General features: G+C 39.8%; 1 protein-coding gene across 1 annotated transcript; it reads left to right on the forward strand.

Moving 5' to 3' along the window:
- The first annotated feature begins 1,854 nt into the window (after window positions 1-1,854).
- LOC137272756 (apolipoprotein D-like) lies at window positions 1,855-12,122 on the forward strand. The gene is made up of 4 exons (XM_067805144.1): window positions 1,855-1,941; window positions 6,173-6,440; window positions 10,186-10,250; window positions 11,775-12,122. The coding sequence occupies exons 1-4, from the start codon at window positions 1,873-1,875 to the stop codon at window positions 11,988-11,990; spliced, it is 618 nt and encodes a 205-aa protein (XP_067661245.1). The 5' UTR covers window positions 1,855-1,872; the 3' UTR covers window positions 11,991-12,122.
- The last annotated feature ends 4,328 nt before the right edge of the window (window positions 12,123-16,450 follow it).

Here is a 16,450-nt window from a genome sequence, read left to right on the forward strand (position 1 = left end):
TAATGACTGATTAAATAATACATGATACTTCTGGATATAGTCCGCTTTGAACGTTCTGTCCTATTCAGTAATGGTTATGACGAGGCCGTATGCATCTTTTGTGGTAAACGAGCACTTGTGTCAAACTGATGTATTGCATCAGTTCCATGTGCTATGTTGACCGTTGACGGTTGGCGCTGGTAGCAGAGGTCACTATAAGCGTTTCCCAGTGCTGAGGTGGCCGATATATCATATGTTTCTGTATATCAGTGTGTGTGTGCGTGCGCGTGTGTATGTGTGTATGCGCGTTGTATGTTTGTGCGTTTAAGCGTGTGCACTATTACCACGTGTCATCAATTGCACTGATTCACAAGGAGAGGAAACATGATTCGACCTGAATATAAAAATTATGTATTATGAACAGTTCTATTTTTAAGCCCATTTCGGTTTAAACACCATGTATATATTACTATGTAACGATGAGCATGCTCAAATCCCGAACTGTATCCACCGACTAGATACAAGCTCAAAGAGGAGAGAAAAGACGAGACGAGAGAAAATGTAAACTCAATAAAATACATGTAATAGCTTCAAGTATCCCTGAATTATAACAGGGGATGAAGCGTATACATAATAGGGAGAAATTCAACTTATGAATAATAGCCTTAAAACAGTTAGTATTTGAATACAGTATTGATAATGAAAGTTTGATGTCCAGAGGAAGTTTGTTCAGTAGTTGAAGAGCTGCGTGACTTAGCAATTTCTGCTCATAACTGGTAAGATTACGCTTTGTTCTGTTCAGAAGATTCAGATCTGGAGATCGGAGAACCTTTATAGATGTGTAATCTACTAAAATATTAGATAAATATGCTCGCTCCATGTCATTTTGACATTTTGACAACATACACAAAACATACACAACCCAGCTGATTCTCGCTTCATTGGGATGGTAGTGCAAATCCTAAGGACTGGCGTTATGTGTGATGGTACCTGGTGTTCTAGTCACAATCCTGGCAGCGGTGCTCTGAAGCTTCTGGGGTTAGTCAGTTGACCTTTATTGATCCCTATCAGTAAGCTGTTACTATAGTCAAGTCTAGAATGAACGGAAATTTGCACAAGTGTTTAGAGGCATCTCTCGTTATGGGATGGTGCATTTGACTGACACAACCATGATGAAAGTAATACGTTTTATAGACTGTATCTATTTATGGTTCCATTAAGTTTGCGATTCAATGATGACGTCAAGGTTTCTTACATTGACAGCGAAATGGATCCAAATGGATCTGGATATCGGGTCTCTAATGTACAACTGCAGGTAACGATGTATGATCATTTGGTTCTATTTCAAACACGCGAATGGCGGGGTTAGTCAACACGATGATGGTCTTGAATAGTTTCCGGTTTTCTAGCCTTAATAGCGGTGCCGCTCATCATCGTTTATTCATGTCTTCACCTGTGCATTGCAGTTTATAGTTAGTGGATGAATACTTGAATAGTTGTGTTTTAAGGAAAAAGTGCGTTTTCTAATCAAGAGGAGTATAACAGTTTCATCACTGAGAATTGCGATTATTTCGTGATAATATAGACCATAATCACTGAGAGCAACAAAGTGCAAAGAGTGAGTGAGTGAGTGATTTTACGCCGCTTTTAGGAATATTCCAGCAATATCACGGCGGGGAACACCGGAAAATGGCTTCACACAATGCACCCATGCTGGGAATCGAACCCGGGTCTTCGACGTGACAAACAAACGCTTTAAAGCGGCGTAAAATCATACTCACTCAGTTTTTTGTTCTATTTCCCGTGGAAGCAGGTTTGATATCTATGATCGCTGTCATCATATCGAGGTTGTGACCCAGTGTTCACACTGTCTAATCTGGTCACATATGGTGGATGTTATCTGACCTACCCATCCCATTATTTCTTTTACCCCGAACCACGATAATGGACGGTTGGCTTAAGGTGAGATAGTACATTTTAACAACAGTGCTAAATCTGGGATTGTCAGCTGAATAGGCTTAAGTCTGAAGCATTGACAGATTAAAATTATCAAAATAATTTCTAGGTGGCAGCATAAGGTCTGTTCATATGTTCATGTAGAAAAGCTTAAGTAACGGAGTAGCTATTTAAGGGGTTCGCCATGTGGCGATCTTCAATCCCCGGGGCAATGTACGAGGTACTTTTGCTGCAGTAAGTGAATGGCATTGTTCTTGACACCAATCAGAACCTGGATACGTAAGGTTAAAGGTTGTTGAACTGCTCATTCATTCATTATTGCGGTTACACACTGCACGTGTATGTGGTTGAATGCATTAGTTCGGACTAATGCCGGTTAAATACGTTTCTAGAAGACTGCCTATCCCAAGCATTGTTGTGATGTGCAAGCTGGATATGTATTAAAACAACCATATACAAATTAATAACTGAAAGGGGGCGGTAGGGTAGCCTTGTAGTTAATGCGCAGCCTGATCACACCCGGGATCGATTCCCAACATGGGTGCAATATGTGCAGCTCATTTCAGGTGTTCCCCCTCGTTATAATGCTGGAATGTTGCTGAAATTGGCGTAAACTAGAGTCACTTATTAATAATTGCAAGTTCGAGCCCACGTCTGGCATATACTGAAAGCTTTCGATTTATGATTGGAATATATGATGAAGTGTTGACATGATAATATACATACGCAGAGTACAATACTTTGGTAAATAACAAAAACAGGCAAGATATTACTGTGCGTATCAAAGTACTGCGTCATGTCAAGTAGTTATAGTTATCGCTAGGTGTTGTAACACCTGTCATTGGACCTATTACAGAGAACATATCTGTGACCATGTTATTCGGGACCGTGGACGGCTGAAACGACTCATTCAAGATGCATGTTGTCTGATCTAGTTATCTGCACGGGCAACAGGTACCTCTTTAGAGGATCGCGATTTCAACAATGACTGATTGCTGAGCTGTCCTACCCAGTAACGTGGTGTGTGTGTGTGTGTGTCTGCGTCTGTGTCTGTGTCTGTGTCTGTGTCTGTCTGTCTCTCTCTCTCTCTCTCTCTCTCTCTCTCTCTGTGTGTGTGTACATATGTAGTATCATTGTACACCCGTGTTTCAGATACTGAAAAATGTTTCAGCGATTTGGTCTTGCAGTGCAGTACTGCGAGCAAACGGTTTAAACACTAGACCACCGCCCGTACTACAAATTATAATGTCAAGTGACATTTTAGCAGGAGACCGTGTCTGCAATTATTGCGACCACCTCCGTGGTCCAGCTGACAAAGCATCAATCTGTACATGAGACGGGGTTCGAATCTCGGGCAGCGTTATACCAACATGTTATGCTTGTTGCTACCTTGCCTGGAGTTAGACATTATGAGAAAACAAGGACTGGTTGGAGGACATTGAGCGTGAGTCAGATATCCATGATAATACTACGGACACGTGACTCATTATCCGTGATAAAGTGTAATAGGTTTTAGCACTAGGGATGTCTCTAAACCGCATTCGTAGAAGGTTACAAAAACCTTTTCTTGTATGTGTGATCTCAGTATTGTTTGTTATTATCAGTATCATTGTACATAGTTATTTCTTGCCCAGGCGCTACAATCTTAAAAGGTCGCATGTCAGGGTGATATGAAACGCGTGTCAAAACACGTGTTTCAGATGTGACCAACTGGTACTCGACCTTTTGACTACCGACTTGCAATTCTAAAGTCTCCTTGAAGCAAGGCTAGATTTCCCAAGGTTCAGAGTCACTTTAGGGGTCGGTCTACAAAGTAAACATTAGTCTGTCTCACAGTACCTGAACCACATTATTTTCTCTAATGCCTAGCCTTTCCCGCAATGCTAAAGCCCTAAATGAGTCTCCAAACTCTCGCGGGCTCCTTTTCACTTTATATGGGTTAATTTGTTACTGTCAAAATTATATTTTTTTATGCATTCAGGGATTAAGCGTTAGTCTAATGGTTCGAGTACAGTTCCTTGATTTCTGATGAACACGGACTGATGCAGATACTGATAGTCATGTAAACATTTCGTTTTTGTGTGATGATAAGGTGAAATCATGAACAGTTTTAGAAGGAACATTCCCATTTTATACACAAATACATATTTTAACATATTAATAACATGATAACATTATGTCTAAATAAAACGTCCTGGTATTTTCAGCGGTATCACCTTATCATCCTCTTTACTTATAGTAAACCTTTTAGTAATGTGTCGTGTATTGTTCTGTAATGTGTTTCATAGACTAATGGATATTGAATGGATATCCTCGGTAACGTAGAGGAAATGAACTGGATCGTCCACAGAACATCTAAAACGTTACTCGGCATTATTCGCAATTAAAAATGTCAGTCTTAAGGCAAATGACAGTCGAGTTAGTATAACCTTAGAAAAGACAAGAGTAGTCTCGTGTCCGTCCAGATGAGAACAGTATGGCACATAAGATCATTATCAATTACTCTTGACTTTGCGTGGAGACACTTTGGAAAATACCTGTCAGGCGCCTCACAACAGCGTTGTCGGACAACTGAACATATGATTGAGTTGAGACTTATCGACATATTTTATGAGTGTTTCGTGACATCCTAAACAGACAGTTTAACCCAAAGCAAGAACAGAATAATCAGCAAGCAAAGTGTTAGCCGTTATACAACTTGACTTTGGTATAATCTGAACACACAATAAACTCGTTGTGAATTATTAGATACAGCTTATGGCCACGTATGTTTCAAGTAACTAAGGAGTATTTAAGCATCATAAACGAAGACAACTAACTCTGTTATCCAGCTGAGTTTATTTACTCCTGTGCAACTGAACAACGACTTCACCGAGAGATGGATGACAGTCACGTAAGACATTTTCATTTGGCAACAATAACAAAAGGTTGTCACGTATTTCCATTTTTCATAACGTCAGTTGGTTGACTTAAGGTTCCTTTGGGTACGAGTTTATACCTGTCCACTGAATGTTTTTGTCTTTGACCTCAGTGAGTAAGTTAATATTTAACCTCACATCGGGAATATTTCAGCCATATCGTGAACATTTAACACTGAAATGGAATATATGTGTATTATACAACCTGTATTATACAACCTGACAAAGGACAGTACAGCAACTAGAATATCACAATTAGCATTAAAGCTAGCGTAGAAAGTTAAAACTAAGATCTTTATAGGGACAATACAGTATAAAAACAGACTATAGATCGCCAACAACTGAAGGTAGATCACCACACTAGGAACTTTGACTGTTAGTAACACCACAACCATGTCTTGAATGTTTTCTCGGCAAACGTAACTCTCTGTTGCTAAAAATGTATCCATATACAACAGACAATTTATTTATCTGTTGCTAAACCGGATGAGTAAATGGTTAAAAATCAGGGCCCCGTTTCACAAAACTCTCGTAAGCCTAAGATCTCGTAAGTTTTCTCGTCGCATCCGTAGCTCCTGTGTTACAGTATAGCAGGTACACTGGCTACGATAAAACTTACGAGATCTTAGGCTTACGAGAGTTTTGTGAAACGGGGCACAGGCTTATAATTCTTCATTGATTGACTGTCATTTTGTATCGCAGGATTTCAAACATATCACGCCATCTATCTTGAATGCACATTCTAGACCGATGCATGTTCTGTTTTCCATGAAAAGGGGAGTATACCAGGAAGTTATAAATATCTTTTTCACCCTTCCACTGGTCGATGTGGTTCTCAATCCTAACTCACTTTCTTACTAACTCTGCTTTGAACTACATACAAGGTGCGTATTTTAGAAGACATGGCCACGCTGTTATGTAAGCTCACTTAATTGTATGCTACCCATCAAATGTTTAGACTCACCTCAAATGCAGCCACTTACGTCAGCTGTTCTACACATGAACCGATGTATTGTAAATCAAATTTGTAACCAAAGATTATTGCCATTAGTTCAATAAATGATGAAACTTTTGCGAATTCTTCACTCCAAAACGTAGCTATCCGCATGCACCAGACTGGCACATACTTTCTGAAACTTGGTGTAGATCACCGTGCAAATCATCTTCATAAGGCATCTCCAAGTAAGTGGAGAAATTCATCGATGCAGCCATATGTATATACATTACATACACTGAGTGTTGTAAGCGAGCCTAAACCTTTGGCAGGTAGAATATATGGTTGGACATGAGTTTAGTAATGTTATTGATTATTTTTTCAGTTGGCGGTGATCACGTCGCTGGTGTGTCTGTCGTACCAGTCTGCGTGCAAGTCTCCTCCACCTTCTGTGGCTTTCCAGAACAGTCGATTCTTCGGCCATTGGTATGAAGTGGGCAAGATTCAAACTGCTGGTGGAGCCATGTTTGAGAAGGACTGCGTGTGTACTACAATAGACGTGAAACCAACCCACGGTAGTTCAAGTGGTGACGCAATTGCCGTCAACAGTTGCAGAAAGAATTCCCCCTCGGGCTCATTCCTTAACGCCACGGGTAAGGCATCGGACCCATATCTATTAAATACGGTAAAATTACCGTACGTTACCGTACTATGACATTGCTGTCACACTCTCAAATGTGCGGTTTAAGTAATGGTATCACACAGCCCTAAACTGTAAACTAAATGTATACGGCCACACAAAACATGATCAGTCATTTGCAATAAGAATTCTTGATAGACCAATGGACTGACACAATACAGATGGAATAGCGAATATTCCGAAAACCAGCATAGTATTTTAACGTCTCTTCGTTGAGCTTCTCTTACACTAGAGAGAGTGAGTTTAGTTTTACGCCGCACTCGGCAATATTCCAGCTACATGCCGGCGGTCTGTAAATAATCTGGTCTGGTTCAGACAACCCAGTGATCAACAGGATGAGCATCGATCTACTCAAATGGGAACCGATGACATGTGTCACCCAAGTCATCGAGCCTTACCACCCGATCCCGTTAGTCGCCTCTTACCACTGGCATGGGTTGCTGAAGATTCTAACCCGGATCTTCAGGGTTTTCTTACACTAGAAATAGAAACTCATAGCAAATGTAGACATGTTTTAATCATGTGTAGGGTATAACTCCTGTATTTTGTCTGTTGTTCTTGATTAAACAATGAATACACAGAGACTATTTGATATACTCTGGTCATGTGACAGAGTGGGTACGTGTGTGAGCCAGCACATTGTATTAGTGAGTCTGAGAGACATTCAGTGCGTGTGCATGATAATCTTTGGAAAATGTATTGGAGGAGAATTAGTGGGTTGTATGGACATTGAGAAGTACATCGTTCTTCGAGCACAAGGTTCTTCTTATAGATATAAGGGTACACACTGAAATTGTTTTCACCCTTTTTCATAGGAAATGCGTGCATGGCGGTACTCTCCTTGTTGAATCACCCATTATCCATTTAAGTCATCTCATCCATACCGAGATCCCACCTGAATTACGTAATTATACGTAAGTGCCGTGACAGTAACTATGTTTAAATCTCAATCACTGTAGAAAGTGAAATACTGTTGGCAATGTTACCAAGTAATGGCGCTATTTATTGAAAATTTAATGTGAAACAAACATGACATTTAAACGCATCCATCATAATCTGCACTTGTCTTCTCAAGTGTGTGTATTAAAGGTTAACTATTGCACTCACATTGTAGGGTTTTTAAACCATTAATGCTATTATAGTGACAAACAATTTTGATGGAATTCAGCAAATTTGGTCTTACAGTTATAAGTAAATGCCGCATGCGTTTACTGGCAAATGCCTCAAATGAATTAGTAACCTTTTATTATTAACACACAGGCCAAACCGTTTAGGCCTTGGGAAGAAACTGTTTGAGCATTTTGTATAAATTGAATTATATGGCTGCAATGTGATCCAAACTGTTTGAACAAATCAGGCATTTGAAAAACAGTCGTTCGACGTCATCGGTGCAGTTTTTTTCGGAAAAGGAAGTCGAGAAATAGTTTATAAACCCTTAGAGCGACAAATACTCAGCTGATTTTCCTTCACGTCAGCTATAAACAACTTTACATTGAAAGAGACATCAGTTATCCCTCAAAATACTCAGAGGACCCAGCTGTTCACTGGACCTACCCAAATGAGACAGACCATTGCACAAGCTGTGGATTGTCTTTCAAAGATAAGAACAGCACTAAACGAAGATATGAAATGAAACATATATACAACCCATCAAAAGTTTGGACCCACTTAAAGCACTCACTATATGTCATGTATATTTACATATATAGTTACTTCGAAGATGAATTGCTCCTGATTTAAGGAACAAACTGCAAACTTTATGCAGGTGAATTGCATGTATGCATGTATCAAATTGGTGAAGAACATGTGACTGCATCTGTTGGTGGCTGCGAGTCCTCCTCTTCAAAGTCCATTAATGAACCCTTAATGACTCGGTAATTCATTAAACAAGCAAATTCTGACTAGCTCATTGGGTATGGTCCTACCCTAATGGTGCCGTTGGATGCTCACACTATCAGTCACTGGAATGTCAAGTCAAACTCGTTTATATACAGGCCAGCGTCATGTATCTGTTCTATTTAGCACGACCGCACAGGAGACTATATGAATGTGCGACTGAAGGTTACTTCGGCCAAGGCATGTCAGCAGTGCCCCCAGTTTGGATTACATGGCAGGTCATGACCTTTTTTGGTCGGTTGTTCTGAGACGTCCTCTTTAACATCGTCCCGGAAAACTGTGATTTTAGGAACAGAGACATCCGTGGAGGAGTGATGAGGTAATGACGATGCTCTCGCTTCATGTCGACAATTAGTTTCGCCAGTACAGGACGGGCAGTAAGCAGTTGTGTTGATAACGAGCCTAGTCACTGCAGCTGTTGCTGTTTAATTATTACAGCGTGCGCAATAACCAACAATCAACGTTGATCTCCGATCGCACTAATGCAGATGTTTCAGACAACCTTGTCTGGACTTTGCAAGGGATAATCATGGTCTGGGAACTGACATTCGGAGATATTTTATCCGTGGTAAATGCACCTACAGGTACATCTATATCTGTTTCGATAGTTCATGAGACATACCAGTGGTTATATGTCTATACACCCAAGTGGATATTGTCAGGTAACGGAGAAGCTGAGAGCGATGGTGACGACGTAGCATGACTCCGACGTCGGGTTTCCTGGCGCTCAGACTAATCTGTTTCAGTCTGTTCCGTACAGTACAGCACCCTGGCTGCTGTGCTCTCACAGTACGATTACGCAACTGTAGAACCCGGATGTACCGATCTTGGGCTGCAGTGGTAAGTCGAGGTCTGCCTGTACGGGGACGGTCATTTGTGGTAACTGTTTGGTTCCAACGAGCTGCAAGCCATGATATCTTGCTCAGACTAACATACAAACGCCTGGTAATCTCCAGCAGCGTGAAGTCTTTCCATGGCGATGTTCCGTGTCGTGAGTCAAGACATGACGTAGTGATTTGACCTCGAAACTCCTTCAAAACGAATGCCAATTTCTGAAAGCAATCTCGATATCTATTGTCAGACAGGGAATGCGTTTTGCTGCACAATTTCAACTGTAAGGTGATTTCTGTTCCGTTGTGGCGATGCCTTTCTAATCCTTGTAAGAAATCTCATCGAAATCAACATTTTCAGCTAAAAACGATTTTTACTTGTGCAATTGTGTAAAATCAACACTTTGTTTGACGACTGTTTGAACACAATAGGTAATTAATAGATTTATAAAAATACAAATCACCTATGCGTTTCTGTTTTTGGGACAGTATCAGCTGTTGCTTTTAACTAAAGGGTGCACGTGAGTGAATGAATGAACAACCGGTTGAGTAGTTGGAGAGTGGGTGAGTGAGTAAGTGAGTGAGTACTTTACACAATCACGTGAAGTACACCAACGCGAATGTAGATATCTACAGACAACCAAAGTGACATCTGAATTCTCTTGCTTGCAGCTTCGGGCCTATTCACACAGATACACTAACGAATCAGATTGGTGACTTATTGCACACACAACACGATAACGGTGGCGGGTAGAATGGTGATTCGAGTGCAAGGGTCTGTTTTGGATCTATACTCCGAAGAAAGTTAATAATGAAGTACATTTGAAAGAAAATATCCTTTCACCAAACTAATAATGTGAGGTTTGAGTACATAAATGGGTATCATATTTGTATGCATTAATTTCCAAAGAAAACTCTAAATAAGGAGGGTATAGATGTTCCAACAAACACAAGAATGATGTATTCCTTCAGGTACTTTGACGGCCGAAGGTCCACAAGGCAAGTGGAAGGAATCATTCTTTGTTCTAAGTCCAAAGGTGAGTCTGTAAGCTAATTATAACCAGCGTTTTGCAAATGAACGTTGTGCTGCTAAAGTTCTGGTTTGCCTTATATATGGTCTGAATCGTAAAGAGGACTGTTGGGGCGGAGACTGGCGAAAGTCACAAATGCTTCAGCGCGCCATCCGAATTACATCTTTGGCTGCCAGTAAGACATGGCAGGTCAGTTCACGCAGGGATTACTCAATGAGAAACAATATACATCGTATGGAAGTCATCAGCCATTACTATCCTGCCAGGCAATAGAAGCTATATACATGTAAAACTGATGAACAATTAGAAACGGTATCCACATGATGCATGGTTGAAGACAGTCAACACAACAACATTAGGTACAAGACCTATGTCAAGTGTCAAATACATCACCATCCGATATACAGAACAATGACTGTTGTACTGCATATTATGGTAGAAACTGTTAAACACTATAGTACAGACTGTTAAAAAAGACTGTTTGTAACTGGGACAACTTTCAAAGATATGTATAAGAAAACCTGGGCCCACTTGCACAAAACGACCTTAGAGCTACAATTATTGTAAATCCTTAAGATCGCGATCTAAGGATTCGGCTTCAACCGCCATCCACTTGCACAAAGCGATTGTAGGCTAAGATCATTGTAAGTTACACATACATACACACGAAATAATAACGTTTTCATATTTCCCTGTCATGAATTTTCCACAACACTCCCACAGTCATGTCAAACTTTCATATCTTTACAAATCTAATGCTTGTGGGATATATTTGGGATTTTACTCCAAATACCTACGAGATGCCAAACTATGTTCAACTGACAGCCACTGACAAATCATGGTACATTTAGGTGTTATATCATAAGGAAATTTTATTTATGTGCTATCTTTTAATTTCTTGATTATTAGGTCAATAACTCAAGACCCAATTTGTTAACGTATTTGTATGTATTTCAATACTTGCATATCACATCATTATTTCTTTACGTGCACAAAACATATATTAGTCAAATCAGAAAAAATGCCTTCTTTTACGTGTACGGATATGATCTAGAAACAATGGTTAGTGGTAACAAGATTACAATATTAATATTAATAATATATTAGAACTGATTCGCAACTGCTTAGGCAAGTTCGGTAAGATTATGACTACAAAATCTGAAAAGTTTGAACTCCTGTACATTCACTTGTCTTCATTTAAACTTATCAAATTGCTAATTGCATCTTTGCTTAATTTCCTTATGAACACATGTTTTATTTGTCCGTGAACACATGAGTTGTCAATTATTTTCAGTTGCTTGTTGCGGTATTCACGTAAGGATAAAATGCTTGTTTACTATCTGAGGTTTGAGAAAGTTTAAACCAACATCTTGTCCTTGCTTTTCAAATTTTAGCCACATTAAACAATTGTATTCTTTCCATTATACGTCAGTTTGTGTTACCCTTGTGATAATTCTTTGCATACCACTATTCAAGACGTTGAACCAAAACTGACAACACATTAATATGGTTTATTCTGCTATGTTTTAGGTAGACTACACTGTAGTCTATTTGGACGATAACTACGCCATTGAGTACGACTGCGGGAGTTTTTTAGGCATAACCAACTACTGTGTTCACTTCCTGAGTAGGACACCAAGCATTGGGAACGAGACTCTACAGCTCCTCCAGAAACTGGTCTACCAGCTGCAGATCAACACAGAAGATTTGCCCTACCAAGTCACCAACCAGGTTGGATGTTGGTGAGGTGACGATTGGAGCTGTAGCTCTTACGACTCCAGCTCTGTAGAGTGCTGTCAGGTTTGGATAGCAGGACACTGGTACATCTGTGTCTCATCCGACAGTCCAGTGCATACAAAATACAGTGTGACATTTTTTCAGTCTTGTTTGTTATGAAAAGAAAATGTCCTTTAGTAAGTCGTTAAATGCTACACGTGTTATCTTGGGATTATACTCTATCAACAACGTACAGATTCTAGTACTGTTATTGGGTCCCAACCAGGATTCGAACCCACAGCCTCAGAACTAGGGACCTAAACCCACATAGTCAGCCGCCTAACCCACTCAGCCATCGCAGTTGTTACGTTTTGTTTGTTGTTTGACGCCGTTGGATTCATTGAAGTAATATGGCAACGGCCTGTTAATCGTAGAATGCATCTAGTGATTAAATTCATCCCTGGAAATCCATGTAATTGGGATGATGTCAGTTTAAACAATTTTATAAACCAAATGGATCAGACACACTTAAGATCCATCTTCCTGTGTGTGATGTGTTAATAAGAAATGCTGAGAAAGTACGTTCATACAGATACATATACATGTACTTTAACATACTCTTGATTGATTGCTGCACTAAGCTGTTTCGGTTATGTGATGGTGGTTTGTAAATAATCGAGTCTGGATCAGACAATCCGGCGATCAAGAGCATGAGCATCGATATACAATGACATGTGTCAACCAAGTCAGCGAGTCTGACCGTTCGATCCCGTTAGTCGCCTCTTACGATAATAATAGGTTAGTGGAGACCAGTTCTTACTCGGATCTTCACTTGGTTATTTCACCATTATGTACACGTGTATAAATATATTCAGAAATAGATACACGTACGCATGCATTTATACGCGCATATCTATTCTAGATGATACATGTTCTATGCATACAGAGTTAAATTTGTTACTTATTGATATTTACTGTGAAAACCACATAACTGATGGTTATCTGGAATTCAAGTGATGGGCTCAAATTATGGAATGTTGGTATATTTTTGCTTTACGTGGGCTACTATGTATTCATCCGCTGTCGAAGTACACTTACAACGTGCGATAACGTTGTCTGTGGCTGCCAAGTCCTACACTACAAACCCCTTGCACTGAAGGGGAGACGCAAGCACATTCAAGTGAAACCAGTTGAAACCTGGGTTTAGTGTTCATCCGACACAATGCTGGTTTTCTGGTAACTTGAGTAATGTGAGTGAGTGAGTGAATGAGTTAGTTTTACGCAGCACTGGGCAATATTCCAGCTATATGGCGGCGGTCTGTAAATAATCGAGTCTGGGCAAGACAATCCAGTGATCAACAACATGAGCATCGATCTGCGCAATTGGGAACCGATGACATGTGTCAACCACGTCAGCGAGCCTGACCACCCGATCCCGTTAGTCGCCTCTACAAGCATTGTCGCCTCTTATAGTAAGCATGGGTTGCTAAAGGCCTATTCTACCACGGGACCTTCACGAGTCGAGTAATGTGACGGTTGCGCTTCTATATGCCTGAGAAAAAGAAAATATTACGCAGATGATTCTGGAATAGGCTCCTTTCAGTGTTTACCAGATATTTTGGTCTAGATCTAGCACACCATTACTCCGTACAGACTATCCATCTACACTATTCCTACCCTTGGTCATACGTGTTCACAATAGACACTACTACTACGGTAACATATGACCACAAAGGTGAGCCCAGTGGCAGCTACATCAATTGCATTGGGTGAAACTGAGCGTTCAATAACGCAATCGAGGGTCAGTAAGGAATAATGATTACAGTTCTCTGTCACTGTAATTCTCAATGCAGGTCCTTATAAGAAATGATAATGTTTTGTATTTTATGTCCCTATAACTTTCAAGCTATTTTTTTGTATTTTTAAACGTTTTCAGATCTTGATAAATACTGTAATTTCTTCAAAATGCAATCCCAAAAATCCATAGCCATTGCAGAAAGTTAACTTTAATGAAAAGAAAAGGATGAAATTCACATGACTGATTAACATGATGACCAAAGGAAGGTTGTTCAGTCCTTTAGATGCATCACTTCTAAGAGGATTGAATTTACAGCCTTTTATTGCAAATGTTTGACATGGAATCAGTTATCGCATTGAAATAGTTCTAGTAATCAACACCAGGATTAATTTGTTGGACCTTCAAAGCTACCAATTTCATTAAAAGTTAAGACATGCTTTTGACCACCACATTGAAGATTTTTTAATACCAAACAGATCAGTCGAATGCTTTAAATCTGTACTTAACTTCTTAACAGGGTGGTGTTTTCTTTGAACTCGAAATACAATTTCGTTTGACCAGACTTCACACTTTGGTAACATGTTGATTAAACCTTGGAAAACGAAAGGCAAGAACCGTGATAAAGCTTGATTGAGAAGGATTGTTGACTCATTACACAGTGCAAGAACGTGCCCACTTAGCACACATCACGAAACTAATACAACATTCATTATTTCCCATCAAAGGAATGGAGAATTTCCTCGGATAGGATACATAATTGCTCGCTTTCACCTAAGCATATTAACGCTTTCAGCAAATGAATGGGCAGTTGAATCTGGTGAACGCCTCAGTCAAACCAGCTCTGGCTATTTCACGATACGTCCCAAACGTCCTGTCCTGTTAGACACGTCAGTGACTTAAAGATTGATAACCTTGGCATCGTATCTAAACAATGTCGATCGTTGCTCATAAAATCAATCAGAAGATTTTTTGGCCCAGATTCGATTATCAATTCTTGTTGAAGTCATTTACTTGTACCTGGAATATTGCACATTTTCCTTTGTGTGACACAGAGTGGGTGAGTGATTGAGTTGATATTTAACGTCACACCGGCAATATTTCAGCCATATCGTGACTAGAACATTTAACAATGAAAGTGAGTGAGTGAGTTAATATTTAACGTCACATCGGTAATATTGCAGCCATATCGTGACGGGAACATACATTACATATATGCATATTATGAAGAACCTGTCGACGAAGGACAATAAAACCACTAAGCTATCACAGTTAGTATTAAAACTAGAGTGGAAACTTAAAAAATAATAGTATCACTATTTGGACAGGACAATATAAAAAACAGGCCATTGATCGCCAACAACAGAGGGTAGATCACCATAGAAGGGACCATGGGATGTGGCACAGAACGTATTAAACATGCCTCTCATGGCAATATTCCGGCAAAGGAATGACTTTCATACTATGCACCCATGCGAAGCATCTAACCTTGGTCTCTGGTGTGTCCAGCTACGTGCAAGGCTACAATATCGTCCTTAAATATGTACAAGAGATTCGTTGTTCAAATGAAACTATAACTCCTGCCGCCAAACCGACGTAAGCTGCAGTGAAGGCAGTCATTGTGCGTCTGATAATGACATCACGCAGAGAGATCAACTGTTGTTACCGGCGGTCACTGTTACAGTCTATCTGCAAAAATGCTGGCAAAATGGAGCCAATTGTGCATCAAACTGGAATCTGTTCCCGTCTGAGACGGAGAGAAACGTGCCATGCACCAGCACTTGCCATAGTCTTACCAAATTCATTTACCGTTCTAAAATCCTTTCATCAATTGTAGATATTTTCACAGTTGAATTGTGTGATATAAAATCACGAAAATCAAGTCTGTGCTAGTGGGGAATAGTAACACATAAAGTATCCCTCCTTCAACAATTAAACTTGAAACGTTTTTGGATGTTTCCATCGCTCGCAATGTTTCTTCCCCTAAGACATTCAATGACTTTGACATTAACTAACCACCAGTTTCAGCTTTTAAACAGATTTTCTAAGATTTATTAAAACGATTTTGCAAACTTCCCAATTCACTTAATTCGTTGTGCTGAGATTGTTAAGGGTACTGGAAACACCTTGATTAATGATCGATAAAATCAAAGCAAATCATTCAATGCTTTTATTTATTGTTTACATTTGTAGACGATGCACTAACATTTGGGAAAATGCACTAACAGTGTCTAGGAGAAACCCGTAACGGATGAAGAGCACGTGTCAATAAGGAGTGAGAATAGCACAGTTCACAGATACAACAAGAGTCAATCATAGAATGTCGCAGTCATTTCAAGTCTCTGGTAACGCATACTTAGTAACGAGTGTGACCACCTCTAGCTGCAATGCACGCCCACACTCGCCGTCTCATCACTTTCTTTATTTTCTTTTGCATATGAGTTTATCTTCGGTCCCAACTTCCAGCAAGACGTAAAATGTAATTTTCATGTCACAGATAAGCACTCCTAGCTTGGTGTTAAAGTTCAGAGACATATACAATATGCTATTTACAGATGAGTCCACTCTTCATCATGCGAGGAAGGGTCTTTAGGTGTAGCCGGAAACGTTATTCAATACCGTGAGTTTTTAAGGGATGACGTTAATGATATTTACAAGCAATGCATTGGGAAACAAGACGACATTTATGGCATGT

This window comes from Haliotis asinina, chromosome 2 (genome assembly GCF_037392515.1).
Source record: "Haliotis asinina isolate JCU_RB_2024 chromosome 2, JCU_Hal_asi_v2, whole genome shotgun sequence".
Lineage (NCBI taxonomy): Eukaryota > Metazoa > Mollusca > Gastropoda > Lepetellida > Haliotidae > Haliotis > Haliotis asinina.

Coding starts and splice junctions, on each gene's coding strand:
- LOC137272756 (XM_067805144.1), top strand. CDS start 1,873: ATGTTATCTGACCTACCCATCCCATTATTTCTTTTACCCCGAACCACG. Junction 6,441..10,185: donor CTCATTCCTTAACGCCACGG/GTAAGGCATCGG, acceptor GTATTCCTTCAG/GTACTTTGACGGCCGAAGGT. Junction 10,251..11,774: donor TCTTTGTTCTAAGTCCAAAG/GTGAGTCTGTAA, acceptor GCTATGTTTTAG/GTAGACTACACTGTAGTCTA.